Source organism: Meleagris gallopavo, chromosome 4 (genome assembly GCF_905368555.1).
Source record: "Meleagris gallopavo chromosome 4, MGAL_WU_HG_1.1, whole genome shotgun sequence".
Taxonomy (NCBI): Eukaryota; Metazoa; Chordata; class Aves; order Galliformes; family Phasianidae; genus Meleagris; species Meleagris gallopavo.
In genome coordinates this window covers 3,665,938-3,691,980 of record NC_139407.1, presented here as the reverse complement: position 1 = coordinate 3,691,980, position 26,043 = coordinate 3,665,938, and the positions used below count along the sequence as shown (strand labels likewise).

Here is a 26,043-nt window from a genome sequence, read left to right as displayed (position 1 = left end):
CCTGGGGAGGGACAGATAGCGACAGGATGAGGGGAAATGACTTTAAACTGGAAGAGGGTAGATTTAGACTAGATATTAGGAAGAAATTCTTTACTGTGAGGGTGGAGACACTGGAACAGGTTGCCCAGTGAGGTTGTGGATGCCCCCTCCCTGGAAGCATTCAAGGCCAGGCTGGATGGAGCTGTGAGAACCTGGTCTGGAGGGTGGTGTCCCTGCCTATAGCAGGGGTTGGAACTAGGTGATCTTAAAGGGCCCTTCCAACCCAAACCATCCTATGATTAAACAATTACAACTTTAAAGACTAACATTATGAAGCTGGTTTTTAGCTATGCTTTGCTATAGACCATACTGCCAGGCTTTTCGTGAAGAACAGTCAGCTACAGAAGCAATCCATTTACAGTCAGTGAGATTACTCATGTGAATAACAGCTCGTTGATATGAGCAAGGAAATTACAAGTACCATCTGGGCATGTGCCTAGTCATTACATGACAGCAAACTATAATGAGAGCACCTGAAAACATATGAAGTTTTGACACACGTTAGCAACTGCAGTAGTATTTCTTCCCTTGCTGGTAGAAAATTGACACAAAGTAGGTAAGAGCTTTCAAATATGATCAGTTTCTAAGGAGATCTACTGTCAGCACCCGAAGATGGAGTTCCTAATATGGTGCATATACTAGCCATCCTCTACAAAGTATTGAACATATTTTAACTAGCACTCATGCAGAAGGAAAACTGTGTCCAAATCACCCAAAGTAATTTTACTTAAGACTGGGGGCACGGTTTGTACTACATGCAAACCTCACCCAATCATTGGAAAATTTAAGGAATTGCTAAGTATTGAGCACAAAAGCATCTAACACCGAATCCTAGCTCAGCACAAAGTTATGTCATATACAGAATCTTGATGTGATTAGTCTTCATTTTAGAGGAAAAACAGTCAAATTCAGTTTAACTTAAAAACCTGCTTATATAAAAGGTTTGAAGTATAAATCCCCATAAGTGCCAGCGTCCTGCCCTTGCTTAATGTTTAGAAATCTTAAGACAAAAGATCAAAACAAAACCAAAATATACGTTTTTAGGAAATGGCTATTATTTTTTTTTTTTTCCTTTTCAGGAAAGGGCTAAATTTGGCAACCAAAAAAAGGTAGTTCTCCTTGGGAATGCAGCTGTTCCCAGTGGACTGTATCATGCAGTCTTCAAAGCACAGTAACATTATTGATTTCCTCTACACTTGCAACTGTGCTCCTTCCTTTACACCACCGGTTGTATGCTCCCACTTCCTGTTGCCACTGGGGAACTAAACCATCCAACGCCCTCAAAACATTCCCTGACAGTGCTTTGGGATGTAACTCCTGTACCTGTTATCTCAAGTGAGATGAGAAATACTTTAAAAATATGAGTAAGATATGGCAAGTTTTTATGCCTTCAGTACTGTGTGAGAACTAAGCCTTGCCAACTTCTCACAATGTTGAGCTGAAGTTCTTTTTAAGAACAACTCATTTGACAGATGACTAACACTATCTGAAACTACCCTTCCCTCAACCATCTTTAAAGGAAGCAGACTAAAGACTCTGTAAGTGACCCAACGTCTCTCTATTTTGATATTGATATTACAAGCAGTTTTCAGTTTGGTAGCATTCCCCTTATAGAACTATCAGCTAAAAAAGTAAATAGCTTTTTACTTTTTTTTTTTTCTTTCTGAGTCAGTGTCTCTGCATTGCCAGCAATCATCTGAAAACAATATGATCTGATCTGCAGACGACAGGGACTTTCACAACCACCTGAAATTTCTTTCAATTCTCTAAATGTGAGCAAACTTAAGGAGTATCTTGGATAAAATACATAGCCCTACCTCAGCCTTATGGAATTATATATCTCGTGTCATATATCTTTCTTGTGTTCAGCATGAAGATGCGTGGCTTTGGATAATGACTGATGGTTTTGCCAATTTCGGAGTGTACCTGCAGCTGTAACCTGCAGACTCTTTTTCAATTTGTGAAAGCCATTTCAACTGTACATTGCATTTCCATATGAAATACTACCTGACTAACATTTTCAGGGTGAACAATCCATTATCTTTGTACAAAAGCATTCATCTTGGCTGAGAAGTGTGTAGGAAAAACCCTTCCAGCTGAGGAGTTAATAATGAAAAAGCCATTGGCATAATTCTGGATAATTTTTTTTGCTTGCCTTCCTTTTGCCTTCCTTTTCCAGTTTATATCTTGCACAAATGAAGAGGACATCATGAGCTGAACATGTCTTTGACTGCTTGCAGATACAAAACGAAGCAGGAGTTTTCTGAGAAAGGGAAATGAACCTTTAGTCAAGATCTCGACCTGTCCAAATCTTGCTTAGTAACCACACAGTCATTTCCTGAGAATAGGAAGACTAACAGGAAAGAGGGAAGGAATCCACTAGCATCTTGATATTTAAAAAAACCACATAAATTCTTAAAACGCTCTTGAGTTGATGAAGACTTTGAAGGAAGAAGCTTTCCATTTATTTTGTTTGCCTACATATGTAACTCTTAGCCAAGAAAGACCATTCTGTATTTTCTTCTATTTTAACTGGTATTAGGCTGAAAAAACCAGAAAGGAGCCGCAGATGTTTCCTCTCTCTAGAAAACCTGGAGATTGACTGCTTTTAGAGTATCTACAGTTTTTTTTTGGTAATGATAAACTCTCCTGGAGTAGTACCTGTCCAGAAGTCATACTGAGTAGTGACAATGCACACTGAAATTTGGTTAAAATAATAAGTTAATTTAAAATAATAGGCCTCCAAGGACAGTTACATATGTGTGAAAGTTTTGTTGATCCACGTGCCAAACCTGCAATTCCCTATCTTAGACTTTTTGGTGAAATTGTCATTGACAGGTTTTGTCAGCGTGTGGAAAATTATTTAATCTCCTATATTGAATGGGTGTAATGCTAAGGCTAGGGCCAAGGAGCAAAACTTTGTCTGTGTGTTGTTATGCTGGAACATGTTTATTAAATGAAAGTTTACTGGCTTCTTAAAAATTTAATTAAAAGACAGTTTGTGAATACTGTGCATTTCTGCCTTCACTTAAATATCCTGCAGTATGGTTTTAGCTCAGCTGCTAATCATGTTTCTAATGTAATTCTTGACAAAACTGGAAGTATGCTATTTTTTTACTGAAGACAAAATATTTTGCTTCAAGGCACCTTCTTCAGCAGAGGGTTGGACTAGATGATCTCCAGAGGTCTCTGCTACCCACTGCAATTCTGTTATTCTTGATTGACGCTGAAAAAAGCTTCAGAGGGGTGCCTATGAAGCCCAGGCAGGGATCACCAGCCATGTCCTGCCTGCACTATGCTGTCTTGTGCATGGGGCGAGAGCTCTGTAGGCAGCACACATCCTGCTATCCACAAGGAAGGGGCTACTGGCAGCATACATGCCTCCCATATGTTTGATCCACAGTCTCCAGTCTAACACTAGCATAACAATGACTTCACAGGGATCTAGATGTTTACTGGCATTAATGTTCCTGCTTTTTATTTTTTATTTTTATTTTTTAGGGATTCACTCTCCTCCCATCAGTTGGCCAACCACAACGTAGCATGTTTCACGTAGCTTTTCAATGGAATGAGGATTCCTGAAAAGCCCATTGTGGGGAATAGAATTAAATGATTTAGCTTCTTTTGATAACGTTGTCCTTGTTTTTGAAGTATATTTCTACACTGAAGGCACTACAGTGCCCAAGTGTTCTGGTCAAATTTAATCAGTTCGTAGGTCTACCCAACTGCAGTTGATCTAAGGTTTGCAAGCGACAGGCAGAACTTAAAACATTTCTCATTTTTAGCTGAATTAAGATATCAGATAACCTAAAATGTGCTAGTTTGATATTTTAAATCTTCCAATTTGTCTTCTTATTCCACTTAAAGCTGCTGTTTAAAATACAAACCCCATAAGCCACCCTTCAGCAGAATGAATACACAAGCTATCCCTGGTTATATTTTACATGCTTAAGGGGAGATTTTCAAGAACATGAAAGTCAGGCAGGCAATCTTACTCCCCTGAAGGCAAATTGCCCTTTCAGAAGATCTTCCTTCAACTCTACGTGTTGAAGAGGTTTGTTTACAGACAACATCTCGTATCCCACAATATTAATACCCACTGTATTGTACTGGCTGGTGTCAGTACAGACTGTTCAGTCCGTGTCAGACTGCCTGCACAGGACCATTCATCTCCACTGCTGAGAACAATTTATAATCTTGGAAGTCCTTTCTCAACCTTAAAAACAAAGATGTACAAGGAGAAAGCAAAATACGAAACCTCCCTGTGGAACACGGCCCCTGTAATACAGGAATGGGTAGGAAAACAAAGTCAGTCTTTTTCTTAACTCACACAAGGTTGAATGAGACAGGCTGTGCCTGCCTGGCTACCGGAGCTTAAGGGAAGCACTGACCTGAGAGATGATGCCCTCATCTCAGCACAGGCTGAACTGAAAACCCCAAATCGAAGCCGGTGAACTCATGTTCACAACAAAGGCTGAAGATCGACTGCAGCTGCTTTTCACAAGCAACAGTACAAGCTGGTCTGGGAACCAGCAGAGTTCTGAAGACTGACATTACTTCACCAGTCCAAAATATGGATTGTGGTGCCATGCTATGCCTCTTTATATATCCAATTTAAGCAAAGATTGCAACGCTGGACTGGAAAAAGAGAACATGGCTTCCCAAAACAAACCAACCCCATCTAACGAGATTATTTCCGCAGCTCCAAGGAAGCACGGGCAGATCAGAAAACTTGCAACGCTTTGCCGCAGAACGGACCAGCAGCGGGCGGGACGGGCTCTGCTTTACCATTCCCACATCCCTCTCGAGACCTCCTGGCAACGATGCCTTCCTGGCAACCCGCATCCTGGGACGGGACAAGGGGCGAAATTCCCGCGCAAAACTCCGCGGCCGTTCCGCGCCCCGCGCCGATGCCGCGCTCACCTGCAGCCGCCGAGAAGCCGCCCCGCGCCTCGGGCTCCGGCGAAGCTCATAGCCCCGGGGCTGAGCTCCTCGCCACGCTCCCTCAGAGCCGCTCTGCGCGGCCGCGCATCTTACGCGGAGACTGCGGGAACTGCGGGTCGGGCCGCTGTACAGGCGCTGAGGCTGCGGCGCGGGTGCATTTCGGGAGAGCGTTCCGTGCGGGGCCGGAGCCTGTTATTTCCCTATTGCATGCTATGACAATTAGAGTTTCCATGGAAATACAGTGAGACTGTAAACAAACCCCAGGCTCGATAGTATCGAAGAGATGCGTGGTCTTTTTTTTTTTTTTTTTTTTTTTTTTCCCTTTCTTTCCTCCTTGCCCCCCACCCCAACGCTGTCTTGTGGGCCTGCCCAAAGAGCTGGGCCATCTCTGGGGGCTGCCCTGAACACCTTGCTGCTCCCCTCACCTTGGCTGGAGCTCAGCTTTGGTGGCATTTATCCACCCTTATTTTAGAACAGGTGGGAGGTGATGGATTCCCCCATCAGTTTTCCACTCAGAGGTGAGTAACTCAGTTTTCCCAGACACAAATATCTAAAGGGTGGTTTTAATTTGTTCTGGGCCATCAGTGGGAAGGCAGGACGCTTTCCTTCTTTTTTTTTTCTTTTTCTTTTTCTTTTTTTCTTTTAAGTGAACGATATTTTACAGTCTAAAAATGGTTGGGTATGTCACAGCCCAACAGATGAAGAGCAATTCTGTCGCTTGCACCAGCTGCTATCTTCACATTGATCATAGCCCAATTACAGGGCTACTGGAGAACAGAGTGACGTGTGGGTCTTTGGGAGCACAGGTGGCAGAATGTGACACGGGAATGTAATGACTTTTCCATTTGCTGAGGCACTCCTTAGGCAGTTGATATTAACGGAGTACTGCAGAAAAGCTGTCAGTATAATTAGCCGGTGAAAAAGTGCACTACACAAAGGCATGCCAGCTGGATCAACCGACTTGTAAAATAGCTTCACAACCCTGAAAGTCCAGCTAGATTCCTTATTTAATTGGGTTTTTAGAGTAGACATTTTAGGCTGAGGGCTAAGGGAACAATAAACTTCACTCTTCATGGGATGGGCTCAGTATGGCAAGGAAAATCACATCCCATATTCTTTTCATCCGCTCCTGCCTTATTCACCACCCACTGCTGGTGAATCACTGCATGTGCAAGTGGAGCACAGGGAGCTGCCAAGTGGAAGTGACGTGCCAATCCAGCTCATCATTTTAAGACAGCTCTCCTGTTAGTCATAAAGGAGAATTAAATTAATCACTTTTAGGGCCGGGCAGCAGTTCCTAACATTTTTGACTGTCTTCTTACCTAACACTGGTGCTTGGAAAGTTTTCACACTAAAGACAGAAACCCAACCTTGGTATGACCTGCTGTTTAAGACCATCTCCCAGAACATCTGTTTAGCAGGGTGCTCCCCGTTCCAGGGCAGTTTCCCACAATGCTGACCCTGCTGCCTGACATGGAAGCTCCTTCCTGGAAAGAGAGAAGCTTTTGAGGCACTGAACCTTTCCATGAAAACTTTTGGCTATAGCAAACTGGCACTGCCTTTCAAAAACAAAGAAACCAACCTGCATTTGCTGGCAGAGCCCACAAATGAGAATTTGCATCCCACAGCTATGATTTACATAGGATACCATTGTTACTTTGTGTGATTAAAAAACAAACACCTTTCCTCTGTGCTGACCATTTCTAAGGTAGGCGGTCACCTTCTATGGTTTCCCAAGCAATCACCAAAAATTACATGCTTCCTGGTAAAAGCAGTCAGTAAGACAAGTGGCTACTCCTAAGAACAAAATATCTTACTCCTTTTGTTGTGTTATTTCAGGAGAGTTCATCAACCAGCGCTGCACTGCAGATGTGGGCTTTTTCTTTTTCTTTTTTTTTTTTCTCCTTTTTTTTTATTTTTTTTTTATTTTTTTAACCTCAGGCCTGTAAACAACACCAGATTTCTCTCAGCTGTATTTGGACAATTAATTGCTGACACTTGTGTATGTCAGAGGCAATTATTATTCAAGCCATTAACATTTTTTTTTTTCCTTTTTAGTGGTTGTGAACCTCAGAATTGCCAGTAATAGTACTGAATAATAAAATAGGTGATCTAGAGGTAGGAAAGGTACTGACGTTAGAGATGTGTCAGCACTGGCAACAGATGATGGTACAGGTTCCCTAGAAATTAGCCTCTATAGGGTTGTAAAACCATGGAAGAGTCCTTGAGAAAGTCAGAGATGATGATGATGGAGGAGCTGGCAAAGAAAACACCGGCGTGTCAGTGGGAGATTTGTGAGTCAGAAGGGTACAACAGAAAATACAGGACAGAAGTCTGCCATTATAAGGAATACAAATTGATGTTGGCGTGCTTCTTCCCTCATACTCCTGAGGGAAATGTACCTTTGAGAGTCATCCTAATATCTTTGAAAATTGAGCTTCTAAATGTTAACTGTTAAAGACATGAAGACTCAAAGCTCCAACTGAAGTCAGTGAGAACTGATGAATGCCATTGAAAAATCAAGCCCAAAGCCACCGAACTTCGAAATTCTGCAGTGTGCAGTTGGTTGCCTTGAATCAAAACTGGCTGAGTCAGAGTCCAATGTAATGTGAAGTCTGATGCCAGCAGAGCACCTATCCATCAGCAAGACAGCCTAAAATGGTAGGATGTAACTACTACAGAGTTTGAGGCATTTTGTGAGATACGTGTAAAGCATTCTTATTGGTTGGAACTTTCCCCACACATCAACCCAACTATTCATAGAACCACAGAGTCAAAAGGGACACTTACAGGTCCTCTACTCCAACTTCCCTGCAATCAACAGGGACACCTACAGCTCCATCAGGTGCTAAGAGCCCTGTCCAGCCTGACCTTGAAAAGACTAGGGACAGGGTATCCACCACCTCTCTGGGCAACCTGTGACAGTGCCTTACCACCCTGATTGTAAAAAGAACTTCTCCCGTATATCCAATCTAAATTCCCCCCCCTTTTCTATATTCACCCTACCCATGTTACAAATAAATACCAGTTATGTTTTTATTCTATGGATATATATTTAGCCAGTCCCTTCTACAGCTTCTTATCTCGTGTAAACCAGTTGGGCATGAAGGCAGTGAGCTGTGGACTAATGAAAATGTTGTAATGGTTGAGGTGTCTGCAAGGAGACAACACAGCTGTTGGGTAGGTAATAGAACACTTCTGAGGGTGGGCAATTTTGTTACTTAACGGGTCTCATCACTTTTGCTGGCTGGTGCTGTACCACTGTCTGTTGATCATGCTAAAGCACAGAGTCTATTTCTGCTCTGTTTGAAGCCAGGTGGATGCTTATACATGAGTTCAAGCAGAAAACATGACTTAGTATTTTAGCCAGGTAGCCATAATTTAAGTTACATCTCAATCAGTCTTCAAATAACATTGCATATAATCAGGGCAGCTTTGCACTGGTTAGCTTGACTTCCTCACCCAAAGCAGAACTGCAGCAGCAAGACACTCAGACAAGATTAACCACATAATTATTCATGCAGCTTCTTTGTGTTAGTGACATTAGCAGTCAAATGAAGTGTTGTTATGTTTGGTGTCAGTTGCAGTCATTGCAGAATAAACATGCTCTTAGCCAAACAGAGAATTTGCACTCAATGGCAAAACATCTATTTATTCTACTGATGACAGACTGTTGCCCCCAAGGAGAATGAGTTTCCTAATGTGAAATGAAAGCTTTTCAATGGTACCACAGTTCATTAGTAGAAAACAAGAACAATAAAAATAAACAATAAAAGTAGAAGTATAATCAAAGAAACAAACTCCTTCTGCGTTTCCATCCAAAATAGTGGTGACTTCAGTTTGTTTTATGTGCAGTAGGAACCTCAAACAAATCTCAAGGCGTTCTTTTACTCTGTGGATTATAAGTTTTAGGGAGAGATTGTGCTGGCTGAACACATGACAATATACTGTAGTGAAAGTGTCATCCTCATTTTATGATCTCTTTTCTTTTACATTTTTGGGGAGCTGCAGGAAGAGTATCTTAATGGGTTGATTTCCTGGCATATTTTCCAAGGTGTTTCTTCAATACTTTGTTTCCCTTTCAACACTATTGCTTCAAAGAAATGCTCTATTCTTTTACTCATGCTGTTCTATTTGCTTAGTTAAGACTCTTGCATTCTTTCTATTGTATTTATTCTCTTTTCACGATGTCATGTCTTCATACAAACACAGTCTTCCAGCCTGCATTGTTTGTGATGCACTGAAATAACATACTCCAAGGAGGAGGATAATCTTTTACACTATGGTTATTTTGCTATTCATTTGTCCTGACAACGATTGGTGTCTTTGTGTGCTTGGTGCTCCACTTGGAAATGCTCAACGTAGTGCTGGGACTGGGCATGCACAGAAGAGTTAAGAACTCAGAATCACAGAATGGCCAGGATTGGATGGGACCTCAAGGATCGTGAATCTCCAACCCCCTGCCACATGCAGGGCCACCAACCTCCACATTTCATAGCAGCCCAGGCTGCCCAGGGCCCCATCCAACCTGGCCTTGAACACCTCCAGGGATGGACGGGGCATCCACAGCCTCTCTGAGCAGCCTTTCCAGCACCTCACCGCTCCCTCTGTAAAGAATTTCCCCCTGACATCCAACCTAAACCACTAAAATCTGAGCTTCCTTCACAACTTACCTGACACTGCGTGGCATTTACTGCACAGCGTGCATTTTGTGTAGATGTAATGGAAAACCTTTGAAAAGAACACATCTGTTTATTAGAGCAATTGTTTATCAGTGTGTTTTAATCCTCACATTTCTAGGAAACGATTTGGTGAAGGTTGGTGTAGCTCCAACAGATTCAATCAGCTGAGGTGAGCACAGAGCAGAGGGCAAGTATGGCACAGCAGGAGCTTTGTAGTAAAACCTTGTTGTAGCATATATATATATATACACATAGCATATATGTCTGAAAGATTCAGTGACTCACACAGCCCTTTCCTTTGTTCCACTGCTCTGCTTGAAGCATCCATCTGCATTGCAAATAACTCCGTGAACGCCTGATCCCCTCACTGTGAGCTCAGGTCACTGGGTGACACACAGGATCCATCTTCAATCTCTCACATAAAATAGTTGATAACTATTTTATATTGTTGGGTCCACATCCGTAACAATGAGTGTCTTCAGCTCTCCATGTAATGGAGAAAATGCTACTGGCTCAGGCAGAAATACACTCTTTATGGGATGCTCAGCACCAGCTGATATCTTTGCATTATCTGCCTGTATCCAACATCGTTGTGCTTAGACAGATGTGGTGCACAGGAATTAACCAACATATGTCTGAAATCCTCAAGAGGCTTAATATAGAGCCTGCACTTACCTCTTGGTTGCTGGGGGTCAGTGTCAGCAGAGCCCAGGTTTGGAGCAACCTGGGGGTATGGCCACACTTTCCTTCCTCACAGGAGGGCTGCAGGTTAGATGCAGCTGAGCTGAGCTTCTGGAAATACAAGATATACACAAATTCTGTAGCATTCCCACGAGACTTACTCTGCAAAACATATTACAACCATTTATTACGTGCAGCTGTTATTTCTTTTTGCTGATAATACAATTACTCTCCTGAGACCTATCCTCAACATAACAGAGTTGTCCTGTAAAAGGGATATTGTCACTTCAACAAGTCCTTACTCTTGAAAAATTAATCTGGAGCCTTGAAGGAGTCAGGGCACTTTTGCTTTCCGCAAATTCTGAGATCACAATGCAGCCTGTTTGAGGGGGCATTCATACCTGAATTGATCCAGGTAACTTTTCTTGGACTTCTGTACTGGCTTCTAAACCCACTGTTTGTTTCTTATATATTTTTTTTGGTGCTATTAATGTAGGTCTGCAGCAGCAGTGCTTCCTATGCATGAGAGAGCAAGATATTTCAGAACCATGAAAATAATGGAAAATAAAATGTTTGGTTTTCTTTCTTTTTTTTTTTCATGGAAGTTGTTCAGTAAGCAGTGCACTAACCTGCTATAGCCGCTAGTAGTCTGCAGGGCAACTCATATCGGCTGCATGAAAAAACATCTGTGCTAGTTCAAATATCCAATGCCGAACTTCCTAACTGCTGCTCCACTTCACTTTCCAACAGAGCTTTTATTCTTCCGGCTTGAATGGCCACACGGTGGCAATAACTTGCAAATAAAGCGCCGGAGCTGCCTGAGAGCGATGCGAAACTCTCTCTCCCGGAGCTCTTCTCTCTTCCCCTCCTCTTTTGTTTCAGTATTTAATTGCACGCATTTCAGAATTACTAGGCAACCCACCCCCAGATGTGTAATTGAAAGGTGATGTGCTCGCAATGAGATTTTCGGGATCTGCTCAGCAGAGCCCCATCATGTGATGCTGGGATAAGGTGGAGTTCGGCTTTAAGGGGGAGTCTCCAGCCTTCCCCACCAATCTTTAGCATCTCAGCTGGAGGAACACCGGAGGATCTTTTCCCTTCCCCTATTCCTTCTCCTCCCTGCAGCCCCCGAGAAGATCGCGGATAGGCGGAGCCGTTACAAGGTGAGTTTCCCTGCGATCTCTTCCCGGTGCCGGCGCTGCTCGAGGCAGGTGACATAAGGTAGGGAGGAGCAGGTGCCAGGCTGGACTTGAGAGCGGCTGGGGCTGACAGTATTTTGGGCTCCCTTTTGAAAAGCTCCAATAGCTTTTACAGCGAGTTGCCAGACAGCTCGCAAGCACGTTCTTTTACCCTTTCGATCCGTTGGTGCCAAACTTTTGACAGAAATCCTGGAGAGCCGGAGGGACGGGTGTGTGTGGGAGGTGGGGAGACCCTGGGGGTCACAGCAGGGCTCTGCAGAGCTGCCAGCACCGCCAGCCCCCGGGATGGGGAGGGATGTCCCTGCTGGCAGGGGACATGGAGTAGCACCGTACCCCAGGAGGGGAGTAGCACCGTGCCCCAGGAGAGGCAACTGCATCCCTACCGATGCCTGGTCCGTTTTGGAAAGGTGGGCAGGACGCATTGCTGCTTGCCAAACAGTGCTGTGCTTCTGAGCTGGTTCCCAGCCGTGGTCCTACGCTGGTCTTTGCTATGGGGAGAGGCAAGGGGAGGCGAGAAGCAGTGGCATTTTCTGGTTTTGAATTTGGTATTTAATAAATAAGCAAAAGCAGAGCTGTGGGCTTCTTAATTAATAAGAAAAAGCAAGAGCTTGAAATCATGTCCTGACCCCGTGCTTGCTGCAGTGAGATCCCAACTGTTGAGAAAACCTGCCCACTTCTCTCCTTGTGGGACGTGGTCCCTCACCCATCTTCCTCCTGCCATCAGCTCCAAGGGCTGCACTGCCCATCTTGTGCTGTACAAGTAACAGGGATGTGATTCAATCCACATGGTGATTTTCAGGTTGGAATAAAATCAAACCTGTTGGAAATTGAATCCTGACTCCACATCACTCACACGCTTGTCCTTCAGATAAAGCACTTTCCTCTGATTCTGGCTGAAGTGATGCTTCAGGAGGCCCTGGGGATGCCTTTTTATTTGTTGGACCCCAAGACAGTCTACATGGCCTAGGGAGATGTGGCAAATTTAGTTAGCAGAGGCAGCAGTTCCGAGAAATAATTCTCAGGTGCCTGCCCCAGCTAGCTAGAAAATCAGAACACCAAACTTCAAGCAGAGATGCTTTTTCTCTCAAGCTGTTGCTGTTAACTCTGTCAGTAAGATGTCACCCAGAGGCAGGCTGTGTTGCTTGTCGTGGTTCCATGTAGCCAGGTGGTGATTACAGAGGACCAGCAAAGCTGTCTGACGTGATCTTGTGACACTTGAGACAAACATCATGTCAGCACGGTTCTCTTTTCACTGACCCTCAGGAGGAGCTGGAGGCACAAGTCTCCAGTAGGGATCAGCGGAGGGGATGTCTGCCACCAGTACCATGAGAGTCAGCTTAGGTGGCACCTAGATTTATATCCAGTATTTCAGAGCAAAGCTCACGCATTCTCACTTCCACTGAAGCACATTTCAGTGAGCTCTTGTTTTCACAGCTTTAGTGATTACTGCCATATGGAGCCAGGTTTAGAGCCCACTTGTGTGAATTTTAAGTGGCATCACTTTCATTAGCATAACCTGAGGTTAAGTGAGCAATAAATTTAGCATGTAGGAGAGGGTGTAGAGGGAAACTTCCAGATTGAAGGTGGCTGCTGCTAATGGTAAGTTGAACTAGGATTTTATCAGGTTATTTGATTTTTTTTCATTTTTCTTTGTTTTCTTTTTCCCTCCTTAACACATACGCCTGAGTTTCTCTGACTTTAATATCAGAGGCCTTGCACAGAGGTGGTTATTTACGCATTACTATTTGTTTTATACAGGTATGTGCTTTGCAGTGTTTAATTTTTTGCTGATTTTTTTTGTTGTTGTTTGTTTCTCATTTTGTTTTGTTCTTTCTTCATGGTGCAGTCCTGCTAGTTAAGATCAAGATGTTCAGAGGTCCTAATTTGCCTTTGACTCACTGCTCGCGCTGCTGTGAGCACTCGTGTAAAAGACCAAAGAAAAACACTTTCTGACAACTCAGACACTCAGCATCCTGTGTGCATTAGGTAAAAAAGAGTACAGGAATTTTTTGGTGTAGTTTTTCTACCCCTCAGGTGGAGTATAATTGCACTTAGAGCAGGCTGAGAAGGCAAATCTTTCCAGATTAAACTTGTAGGAACGAGATGCGAAGCATCAAACAAAGGCTACCCTGGTGTAAGACTGAAGTTGATTCACAATCTGTTGTTTTCTATCACTTGTGCTTATGAAGCAGTGCTGCGAAGGGCTGTGCCTACAGACCCACATTTAGACTCTGGTTTCTTCCTTTCTCTTTGGATACTAGGCCATGACCGCCAGTCACCCATGGGGCTTCCCCTCTGGCCTGGTCCTGATTCCTGGCCCTAAAGTCCAGTGGTGCCAGGGGACTGGTATGCTGAGGGTGGGTGACAGCCACAGCAGGGTTTTGGGGTGCTGGGGTAGCCTACATGCAGGAGGTGACCGGTCCTCCTCCTTCCCCCAGGTCTTGCCATGGAGACGCGGCATCGAGGAGTGGGCTCTGCTGAGGAGCTCCTCGTGGGCTGACTGACATATATTGAAGGTCAGGAGCAGTTTGGATGAGACCTGTGGCAGCTGAGAATATTAAACAGCGAGCTGGAAAAAAACCCAAAAACATGAATGCTTCGTTTCTTGATCCTCTGGAAAATAATTCCAGACACCTGAACTTTTCGGAGAAGAACTCGCAACTCTTGCAGTTTGAAGACGAGGACTGCCACGTGCCTTTGGCCATGGTCTTCACCTTGGCCTTGGCTTACGGGACTGTGATAATTCTGGGAGTCTCTGGGAATCTGGCCCTGATTGTCATCATTTTGAAACAAAAGGAAATGCGCAATGTTACTAACATCCTCATTGTCAACCTGTCCTTTTCTGACCTTCTAGTGACCATCATGTGTCTCCCCTTTACCTTTGTGTATACTTTAATGGACCACTGGATTTTTGGGGAGGCCATGTGCAAATTGAACCCTTTCGTGCAATGTGCCTCAATCACCGTCTCGGTCTTTTCTTTAGTTCTGATTGCTATCGAACGCCATCAGCTGATCATCAACCCCCGTGGCTGGAGGCCAAACAACAGGCATGCCTACATGGGGATCGCTGCCATATGGGTTTTGGCCACGGCTTCCTCCTTGCCTTTCCTGATTTACCACGTGCTGACAGACGAGCCCTTCAGAAACATAACATTTGATGAATATAAGGACAAATACGTGTGCCTAGACCTCTTCCCCTTGGACACTGCCCGGCTTTCTTATACCACCACTCTTTTGGTGATTCAGTACTTTGGACCGCTTTGTTTTATATTTATTTGCTACTTAAAGGTAAGAGAGAGCTCCCTCTGTAATATATATACTTTCTTTTTGTCTGATGTTTGCTTACCTTAGCAATAGCTATGGTTGTAGGTTAAATTATCCCACGTGTTTCTCTTTGTTGAATTTCCCACAGATTTACTTTCGCTTGAAAAAAAGGAGCAACATGATGGATAAGATGAGAGACAGTAAATACAGATCTTCTGAAACCAAAAGGATCAACATCATGCTGATCTCGATCGTAGTTGCCTTTGCAGTTTGCTGGCTTCCTCTCACCATTTTCAATATCGTGTTTGACTGGAACCATGAAATTCTGCCCGTTGCTACCTGCAGCCACAATCTGCTGTTCCTGATCTGCCACCTCACTGCCATGATCTCCACCTGCGTGAACCCTATTTTCTACGGGTTTCTCAACAAGAACTTCCAGAGGGACCTGCAGTTTTTATTTCACTTCTGCCACTTCCGCTCCCGTGAGGAAGATTATGAGACTATAGCCATGTCCACCATGCACACAGATGTCTCAAAAACCTCTCTAAAGCAGGCAAGCCCAGTCGCATTTAAAAAAATAAATAGTGATGATGACGACAAAATATAAAGAAGTAATAATAATTCTACACCAAACCTTTGAAAGTTCACCCGCAGGTGAAACGTGCCCAAGGACAAGCACAGTTATGTAACAAGTACAAAATGGGTAATGCTATTCTTCTTTTTCCAAGGAACTTTGATTGTTGTCACTTTGAAATTTTACGCTGTGCATTTCTGCCCCTTACGCTGCTTTAATGTTCACAGCAGTTATATCTGAATCTTATTATTAAAAAGTAGCTGGACTTGCTACTACCTATGGTTGTCATCAACTTTCTCTTGTTCGGTTTCTTTGTACAGTTAGGTACTTTAGCACAAAGACACATTATTATTTGATTATTATTTTTTTTTTTAGATTTTTTTTTTAATTATTATTTCTTTCCCCAAATAAGTAGTTCTCAAGATTGTCCATTTAAGACCATTGCGATATGAAGCGCATATGAACTGCAGGGAGGCTGTCACTACAGAGGACACCGATCCCAACATAAAATTAGGACAATCTAATTGGAAGAGTTGTTCCTTTGTTTGTTTTTGTTGTTTTTAATCTCTCTTTTGATGAATTTTAAAATCCTGTGAAAGTAGTGTAGGCATGCACAAAATGATTCTGAGAAACCCATAGATCACATTAAATGGGGACATGCCTTTGTCTCATTCAGAGAGGCAATTCAGACTGTAATCACTTCGGTTCAAAAGCAGGATTAGGAGAGAAATTCTGTTCTCATTTATGAGAATAAAAACCTGGAGTAATTCCACAGAACACAATGGGATAACTCTGATTTTCACCACAGCAAATGAAAGCACAAATGGGCCTTTAATCCCAAATTATTATGGCTGATTTTAGTAATGTAGGCTTTTTTAATTTAAAAAATCCAAACCCCATTTTCATCTGCACCACTGGAAGACTGGGATGAAATCTGCCATCGGTCCCAAGTCTATGAACCATGTAAATTCTCCTTATGTCCTATGTATGAATGTCAAGAATCTGAAGGGAGGTGGCAATGTTTGTTTTCTGTACAAGGTGTGATTCCATCCTTGCAGATGATGTTACAAGTCAGGTTTGGGATTAAAAAACAAAAAATAGCTGTAGCTACCTGAATCGTTTCATAATAATTAGTGCTGATCTGTATAAATGATGTATAGCCTCATTATATTCTGTGTTCAGATGCAATGATATAAAACCTGGATTATCTCCAAGGTGATGGATGACTTAACTAAGATCTGCAAAACTTAAAAAAAGGATATAGCATGGTTGCAATTGGTACATTTTGCTTCCAAACTCACAGTTTCCACAGTTGACTGAAGTGTGGGAATATTTGCCAAATGTACACAATAGAGCTCTGTGTGTTACTGCTTAAAATATATATCCTCTAATTACGCGAAATGTACGTGACTAGATCCTCAGCTGAGGGAAGCCTGCATAACTTGGCTGCTGTAAGTGAAACGATACCAATATCAGCCAGCTGAGGCTCTACGTCATACAGTGTACTTTGCTATATAATCAATGCCTTTTCAAATAATCAGCTTTTTAAAATACAATATGGTCTTCATTTAGCAATATTGCTTTATACCCTTCTGACAGAGAAGAGTGTCTTTAAAATAGGTGTAAATGTAGCATCAGTGGGAACCAAATCTGATATCTTTCTGATCTCAAAAAGATCTCAGGATGTGATGGTGAATTTAATACTCTCTAAATTTGATATGGATAACTGTCTGAGAAAGGAAGATTATTCGATTTGCCAGCATTTAAAAGTCCAGAACTGTGCCTTGTGCAGTCTTAAAAACAGTGTAGAATATTAAAGTAGCAATGTGTTCTTGTGCATTATAATTCAATGTATCTCTTTATTGGCAGATAATTTAATTAAAAAGGAAGTTTCTGTACTTGAAAACAGAGAGAGAATGTATAAAATGAATTATTTGACAGTGCTTTCTTTCAGAGCCTTGCCCTTTTGTATTTTATGAGATTTCCTTTTTCTGGTGGCTCTTCATGGAGTGTGTTGCTAATACGACAAGATGCTCTTGAAATTATTCCCCTGTCACTTCACAGTAATTTTGTTATACCAAAGGGCGTGTATTTCCACAGAGATGCATTGTAGAAACCCAGCTCTGTTCTTCTGTTAATAATGTCACACCACAGTTTTCCCATTAGGAAAAAAAAAAAAAAAAAAAAAGTCACGATGTATTTTGATTATTATTATTGTTCCCATTTAAAAGAAATAAAGAACATCATCACTTTCTTCAAACCCAGTGGGAGAAGAAAACAAAATTGTTTGGGGAATTTTCCAGTTAGTTTGTTGGAAACACTTAATCAAGCTGAATCAGAAGCTTACGCACAGTTGGTGCGACTTCAGAGGTGTCTGCTGGTGCACGGAGATTCACAGGTCCTCAATAGGACAGCAGCACAGTTAGTCCCACACCAACCTTTCTCCTGCTGGTGGTACTGCCTCAAATCACAGCATCCATCTCCTAAGGATGTTTGTCTGGGGATTTTTAGCCTACCTGTGGCAGCAGGTGCAAGCTAAAGCATCCCTTCAGCTCATCCGGGTGAAGCTCAGGACCCATCTTTCTGTTGCACTGCACCCTAGGATCAGGCTTCTTTCCCACCTTTCCTCCCCTCCCTGTGAGAGGCATGCTATGCTGCCTTTCCTAAGGCTCCACAAAGGGTGCAGATTCAGACATGGGTTATGGCTGCCCATGCTGTCAGCAGGAAAATGCATTTGGAGAATTTCAGAAGCAAAATCATTGCTGTTCAAAAGAATCTTTTATGGGAACAAAGATAAAAGAAACCTTCCTGAGGTGCTGACCTGACATCTGCAGGGTGTAGATGACATCTACAGAGAGCAGTATTTTTGTCACAGGTTGTATGACTTGACCCTAGAGTCCTCAAAAGCTGCTGGAGTTGTTTTCCTCCAGACACCTGGCTCCAGCACTAATCCTCTTTTCCACTTTCAGATCTCCAGCATGGCTGCTCATCCTGTGTGCTAAGTTTCTATATGGGGCAAATTGTTGGGTTTCATGTTTCTGAATCATTTTTCAGTCATTTATTTTGATACTTGTTCTTGCTATGTGCTGTTTTGTCAAACTCTCCACACTTCAGCATGTACCAATTCCTCCCCTAAAAGCCTTATTCTTTCAGACTGGTAGAAACCAAAACAATCTGACAGAAACACACACAGTGAGGGATCTATAAGGTATCTTAGCATTTCTGTGCACCACAGCTTCCGCATATATGTTTAAATCCATCCCTGTTTATTCAGTTTTGATTCTGAGTTCATGTGAATGGACTGAGATGAAACATTGAAACTGGAAAATTTGCTTAATCATTTGCCTAAGCACTCTTACTGAATGATGGTGAACTGCTGGCTGGGATTTCACATTCTTTCCTAAAAAACAAAACAAAACAGACTTTGGATTTCAGATTATCAGAAAAATAAATCTGCATATAGATTTTCCTGGCAGTTTTTCTCTGGATTTTTCTTTGTAGTCCAATGCCTGACAGTACTTGAGGTTAATGCCTTGGTTCAATTGTATTTCTCAGTTCTTGGTTAAAAGAATTTACCAAAGCAGTACATACAGAATGAAGGCATTAAGGAAACTTTATTTATTTTTTTAAACATGCATTAGAGTAGGAAATGTGAATTTAAATACCACCTTCATCTGCAAGAGGCTAAAATAAATCAGTTGAGTATAAATAGTGGAGAAATTATAACTAATACATCATTTTAAAGTTGATGTGAAAGAAAATTCTTTTCTTTTATTCACGTATTGCAGAATTTCAAGTGTTTGAGGATTACGTGTAAGAGAGGGAATAAGTATGACCGGTGTTAGTCTCTTATATTTTAATTTGCCTATGGCCCAAAGTAATTTTCATACGATATTTCTGCCCATGCTAAACAGTGTTAATATTCTAACTGAAGCTGAAACTTTGCAGATGAAGGAGGGCATTCACAAAGACTAGCTTTAGGGTAGTTTCCCTAATCTCCTTCAGTGGCAATTCAAGGGCATGCACACCTGCTCTACCATCTGCCAAAGTGTTTTTCTCTCCATTATCTCCGTGTAACACCATGTACATGCAGCAGAAGGATGGCCAGCTTCCAGGGCCAGCGCTTCTGAATTCTTCCTCCCTTATTCCATGCTCCATGGTGTTCCTCACATCTTTGGAAGGCGTTTCCTGAGGAAGTCTCAGGAATTTGTACTCTGGTTTTGTAAAGTGCAAGAGTAAAACTCAACTCTGTGAAGGACAGTGCTGTAAGCATGAGGTAAACTTTAAACAATTCCTTCCACAAAAATTCTCTTTCAGCAGGCTCCTGGTAGGCAAACCTTCTCAGAATTTGCACTCCATATAAGTCCAAAATTTACAAAAGTATTCAGGTTGGAAACATGTCCGTACAAAATATCCTGCACATTACAGCAATATCATCAGTGCACTGTGTTTCACGACTCCTGGAGATCTGTTTTTCTGACCTAAATGAGACTTCATTGCAAGAAACTTGCACCAGATGCAACAGTTTCTGAGGTCACTGCACAGGGGACCCTAACTTCCTACAGATGATGCTAAATTTCAGAGACACAGGGTAGGCTGAGTTTGGAAAAGAGCAGAAAAAGGCAGAAGGTACAGATGAAGCCTCGATGTGTTCTGACAGATACATACAAAAAACATTAAAAGGCAGACTCATATATGTGTGTCTGTTTGGAGTCAACAGACTGATATGTAAATGTTTCTAAGGCAAATTGGTGGTCCAATTTGATCGTGTAAGATTAATGGCTTCTCTGCATCTGTTTTCAAAAAAAGGGACATGGATCTATAAATGAAAATACATTTGAAGGTTCTTCATCTTAGATGAATGTAAATCTTTTTTAAAGATGAAGAAAAACAAAACGCTTTTGGCAAAATCAAAAAAGAACAGCTTTTCCTTGCACCCACCCACAGGCACATGGGTCCATTTTCTTCTGCATGAAATGGAGAACATTTGTCTATGGCAGGAGGAGCAACACTGAAGCGGGCTTTTCTTTCTTGCTTCGTGTTCATACTGATACTGTGCTGCTATTTTTCACTTTGCAATCTTCTTTTGTTTTCCCCCCAAAGCGATGTCATTTTTATTATGCTATTTATATTCTTTCTTAATAAAAGTTCTGTGAAAAAAAGAAAAAAAAGCTTCTTGCAAGATCCTGTTCTACGTGTGCTTGAACATATGGGTGAAAGACTTCAGAGAATTTGAAGTAATGTGCCCAGAACTGTGAAGATATTTCGGGGTGTAGAAAAAGAAGGAAATGTATTTGATTTGTTAGATGCTGTTCTCCAGCCTTTTTTGGGGGGAGGGAGAATCACAGCTTTATTTCATGCAATTTAAATGACACCTAAGTCCACGTATTCAGTATTCCTGCTTGGTGACCAGTCCCTGGAGAGAGAGGAAACACTGGGCAACACCTTATTTCCTTACTTATGGCCTTAATGATTGCCTACAGGCTTCTCACTATCTGTAATACGTTTGGACATAAAAGCAAAAATGCTCACTTCTTTCTCTTAAAGACTAGTAAGCGTAGTTCATTTAAGAGGTGATTGGAAAATCTTTTCTGATTTTTTTTTTTTACCTCATTATTATTACAGTAATGTTTGAGGCTGTTCACATGAGCCTTGATTTATCACAGTCTAGGGCAGCCTCACAATTGCCAGTTATGGTGTTCATGTGCTCATAATTAGGTGGGTTCTGAAATAAGAGTCTTCAAACCTGACCTACAGCACTGCAAGGTTGACGGATAGCCTGCTATTGACTTCAGTGAGTTTTGGGTATGGTCCTTCATTTAAGTGACACTGAGCAGCAGTACATGTCTGAATTTCTGTTTCCTAGAGAGGGCAGCAGGCCATAAAAAGTGACTTTTTAGCTCTGTGGACCTAGTAGAGACACAACTCCACAGCTGCCATGTCATTCTGAGGGATATACCAGACAGTTGCCTTCAGCTAGCACTTACAGGTTTGCTTCATCCATGAATTTTACTGTGATGTATTTCCTTGATAGAATTACCAGTAAAACGTCTCTGCCAGCTTGTCGGGCTTGCTGACTTAAACCAATTTGCTTCTCAGAAAATTGAAGAGGGCACTAGCACTTCTGAATATAGTTTTGGTTGTCTACATATTCATAGATTTTTCACTGCTACAAGCGTGGATTTTGTTTATTGTTATTACTGCTGTTGTTTTTTTTTTTTTTTCCCCTCCACTTTGTCAAAAATAAAATAAAGTAAAAAAACAATTATTGCCACCTGGACAGCATCACTGAGATTTTAAATTCACTCCAGATGGTAAGGGATACAGGCTGCAGTGAGAGGCTGGGAGCATGACTAGCAGTGGTGCTCTCACAGCACAAACATCAGAAATAATGATTAAAACTACTTTGAATTGTTGCTTACACATGGCTGTCTTCAGAATTAGGTAAAGGTATCTTTAAAACAATGTATTGAAACTTGAGCTTAAATACTAATATTTTATGGTGACAGATTCAAATAACTCAGTGTCCTCATGAAATTTCAGACCCTGAGCCTAATCTTGCTCCTATGCATCCAATGGTGCAGTTGCTCTTCTATCACTATTGATAAGATTATGATATAGATGAGGCACATAAGGGCAATCAGCCTATGTTACTTAATCAGCAGATGTTATTTAGATCCGTGTTGCCTAGGATGAGAATATGTCCTTGGATATTTAACTCTTTTGGTTCTTAAGAAAAGAATGTACAAGGTCTTAAAATTGCTATTTGGACAAGGTCCTGATCACTCTACTCTTGGTGTCTGCAGAAGCAGGCAGTTGGACTGACTCAACCTCCCTTCCAACCTCAACCTCAAGCCTGTGAACTACATCATCAAAAATTGCTTCACAGAATAGAGCAGTTTCTCTCTTTAAGTAAAGCATTTAGGGAGCTGTTTTTATCTCCAAACTATGAATTACTGTGTGTTTGCAAATTGTATCTATTGGCAATTCTATTTGCTATGATGTTTTAGCTTTCCATTTGTTTCACTCTGGTGTTAAAACACCACCTGAGATGATGTTCTCAAATGTCAATTCTTTAAGCATCTTGAAAAGCACAACCTGATTTTTCTAATCTCTTAAAATACACTGGTCTCTGCAAAAAGCCTTTTTACTTTGTAAACATTTCAGTGCTAACCCATTAGATGATACATTGGTGTTACTAATCCATTAAGCAAGATCCAAGTAACCCTCTTGTATTGAAGTATTGCCACTTCTCCCCAATATCCGGATTTGGCGTAATAAACTTTTGGATGGACTTGTGAAAGCTTGATTTGATTTATATATAAAAGCACTGAATGCAAGAATAACTTGGTATAGTTGTATTCAGACAAGTTTGGGGAAGATTTGGAGCTACGCTGGTGAAAAGCATTTCTATCAATGATTAAATAAGGAAAAGAACACAAAACTCACTCATCTGCTATATAGAGCAGCAGTGAGCTGGCCAGCGTTATCTGGTCAAAGAGCTCAATCTTACATCTGACTGAGTCAGGGCAACGTGGGAGGAAGTACCATGGTAGAATTTGATGGAAGAGCTGTGGTATTGCAGAGCTGGTTTGTATAGGAACACGAGGAGAGAGCTGAGGCAGATTTGGTGGGCTGAGGAGCAGATATATGACATAGAGACATGAAATCCAAATCTTTATGCTATTATTTACAATAACCTATGTGTGGAATCCAGGATAATTATCAGTTCTAGGCCAAGCTATAGTACGTGTATATATGTTTGTCACAGGTACTGTTTTGGTAATAAAAAAATAAAACTTACTAGTTTATGCAAGTAAAATCCAGTTTAGTTTGGTTCCCGTGAAAGAGAAAGAGCTTGTCAGTGCAGATGCTGACAGCACAAATTATACTTTTGCAACTTTAAAGCCAGCTGAATTTGAAAGAGTTCTGATTGCTCTAATACACTGTGCTTACTCGGTGTAATGTATTTTTAAAAAGCTACAGATGAAGCAATGTTTCTGATGAATATATAAGCAATAGTACTAGCTGCATAACAAAGATGCAAGTGTTGCTTATGCATTGTTTTTAAAAGCTGGTGTTAGCTCTGTCACACTGGATTTTGCCATTTAGTTTCCTACATGGCTTCTTAGAAAACCAGTACTGTTTATACAATGACTATGATTGCTGCTAGGGGAAAAAAAAACACTAAATGATGGTCACACAGACCTCTCTTAGGTGTGGTTCAGGATTAAGCAGTCCCTCTTCCTACCTTCTTCTCTTTCCACGCTTCTCAATCACTTATTCCTCTGAATGGTAAACTAAGCTGGGACGCTGATCTGGCTTAATAATACCTAACAATAAAGTAGGTGCCCTGGGTGAAGTGTGGAAGTTAATAGGAGGACGGAGCGACCAGCCATGGTTGGACATACACAGTGCTTAGGCTGGAATGATCATGTAAAAATGTTAGTCAAACCACTCCCTAAACTTGTAATAAGGAAAATACTTGTTTGTCCATCAGTGTTAGCGCTGACCTGGATTTTGGGTGTCCATCATCTTGTGAATAGCTGTTTTTTCAAGACTGGATTGGCCCTTATATGACACCGCTGGTGAGCTTACTGTTTTAAATGCTCCTCTTTTTGTTTAGGCTTTACATGATGACAATCATTATTGCCTTTCCATATAAAACTGTCTTACTTGTCTGCTATGTGGCAGAAGCAATAAACTCAGTTCCAAGAAATTCAATAATCATGGAAGCATACACTTTCTAGTCAACTCTACAGCCACAGTGTGGGTCTCTGGATTGCAAAGACTGGCATTTCTGTGATTTTATTTTTTTCCCCCCTTCATTGGAAACTACTGGGAAGAAACAGATTGCTGCGGGGTACATCCAATGAGTAAAGAAAAAGTTATGCCTCTAAATCCAAAGGTATGTATTCAGGAAAGTGCAGTGGTCAAGATTTCTGTTTGAAGAGGAAGCCAGGCAATGTCACTGAGATGCCTGAGATTCGAGCTTGCTCCAAATATATTCTGATGATTTATTAATAGGAATAGCACAAGTAGGCTCAAATTGCCTTGTTTAAATTGGTGTGAGACTTTTACCAGCAACTACTATTGTGTTGAACTGCTGTGAAATCCAATTTTGAGCTCACTTTCAAAGTTCTAACTTGGAGTTTCCTCACTTCGGCTACCCTGACCTATGAAATTTCACATGACTCAGCATGCCTCTCCTGTGAAGTCCCACAGAATATATGATAATAATAAATGGAAAGAGTTTATGTATGAATTTATTTACTGCACCCACCGAGGCCATTCAGCATTTTCATGAAAGAGAAAAATAACCAAAATCTGCTATGTGGAATTGTTTTAACTGAGTTTCAGTCATGCTCCAGAAATAGGGATGTGCACGTGATTATAATACAGCTGAGATCTTTTAACTGACTGTACTAACAAGTAGTTGCATAGGAATGTATCTGTGTTATTTTTTCCATGTAAATAAATATGTACATATTAAAAATAGCGTCCAATGGATTGGAAAGATCATTTTGAATAGGAGTCACCAAAACAAAAAATCTAAATGCTTTTAGAATGATGTTACTCGAATTTTCAAAAGTTTCTCAGTAAAACAGAACTTTGACCCAGTCAACCTGACTTAAAAGCATATGTCTAAGGGGACAATGGGCTAGAAAAATATTTGGACAAAGTCCTTCTTCTCACTAAGTTCTTGTTCATAAAACGTGATAGATCAAAATGGAGTTCCTCTCTGTTATCAGTATCAGTTTCGCCAGAGGAAAGTGCAGCAGGAGTTGCTGGTTTCACCTTATTTGCCACATCCATCAGTATTATGTTAACACTGCCACGCTCCCAGTTATGCTCCTCCTCTTTTGTGGAGTTTGTTCATTTGTTTTCCTTCTGTTTCATCCCACTTTCATTAAAAAAAAAAAAAATTACTTTTTCAGCTCAAATGATCTTACTTGTTTTCTCACTTGCAACATGCAAAGAATTTGGTGGCCGGTTTTATAAGATTAAAATAGACTTTATGATGGTCATGGAAGAAAAGTGTATGGTTAAGCGGTGTACAAAATAAATCTAAACTATTAACATAACTTTTGTAGAGAAGAAATTGGTCAGTATTTTCCAGAAAAAAAAATGTGGTACGGGCCTCTTGGGTCCTTTCTTCTGCCTTTACAGTAACAACATGATCCATTTACAATTAATACTGTGGTCAGCATATATATTGGGAAAACTGACCCAAAGTCTTAATTTCCAGACACATTAAAAACTTAGACACCTAGCACTCACTAAATGGCAATATCTCATGTACTGGAAATTCTTTTTACTGTGCAAACAATCATTATGAAGCTAGAAAAAGCAGGAAGTAATCTCTCATTGGAAAGGAATCTTGGATCCATCTTTATTCCTGTTAATTTCTAGCCTTGAACTATTCTGACTACTTGTCTTTGTAAAGTAGCTTCAAAGTGAAAAAGAACATTGGCATTAAGGGCCACATTTACAAGAGGGCTTAGGATGCTCATCAGAAATCTCATGGCAGCACATCTATAGCATGTAGCTAGTTTAAATAGAGGCACATAGATAGAAAGACCAAAATGCCATGCCTGCAATACTAATCAAGTCTGCCTTTACCCAACATCATCCCTGTGGCTAGTTTCATTAGTGATAT

The 26,043-nt window shown here is 41.3% G+C and overlaps 1 protein-coding gene across 1 annotated transcript; it reads left to right on the top strand.

Moving 5' to 3' along the window:
• Positions 1-13,990: 13,990 nt before the first annotated feature.
• NPY1R (neuropeptide Y receptor Y1) lies at positions 13,991-17,171 on the top strand. Its single transcript, XM_003205372.5, has 2 exons — positions 13,991-14,833; positions 14,958-17,171. The coding sequence occupies exons 1-2, from the start codon at positions 14,078-14,080 to the stop codon at positions 15,414-15,416; spliced, it is 1,215 nt and encodes a 404-aa protein (XP_003205420.2). The 5' UTR covers positions 13,991-14,077; the 3' UTR covers positions 15,417-17,171.
• The last annotated feature ends 8,872 nt before the right edge of the window (positions 17,172-26,043 follow it).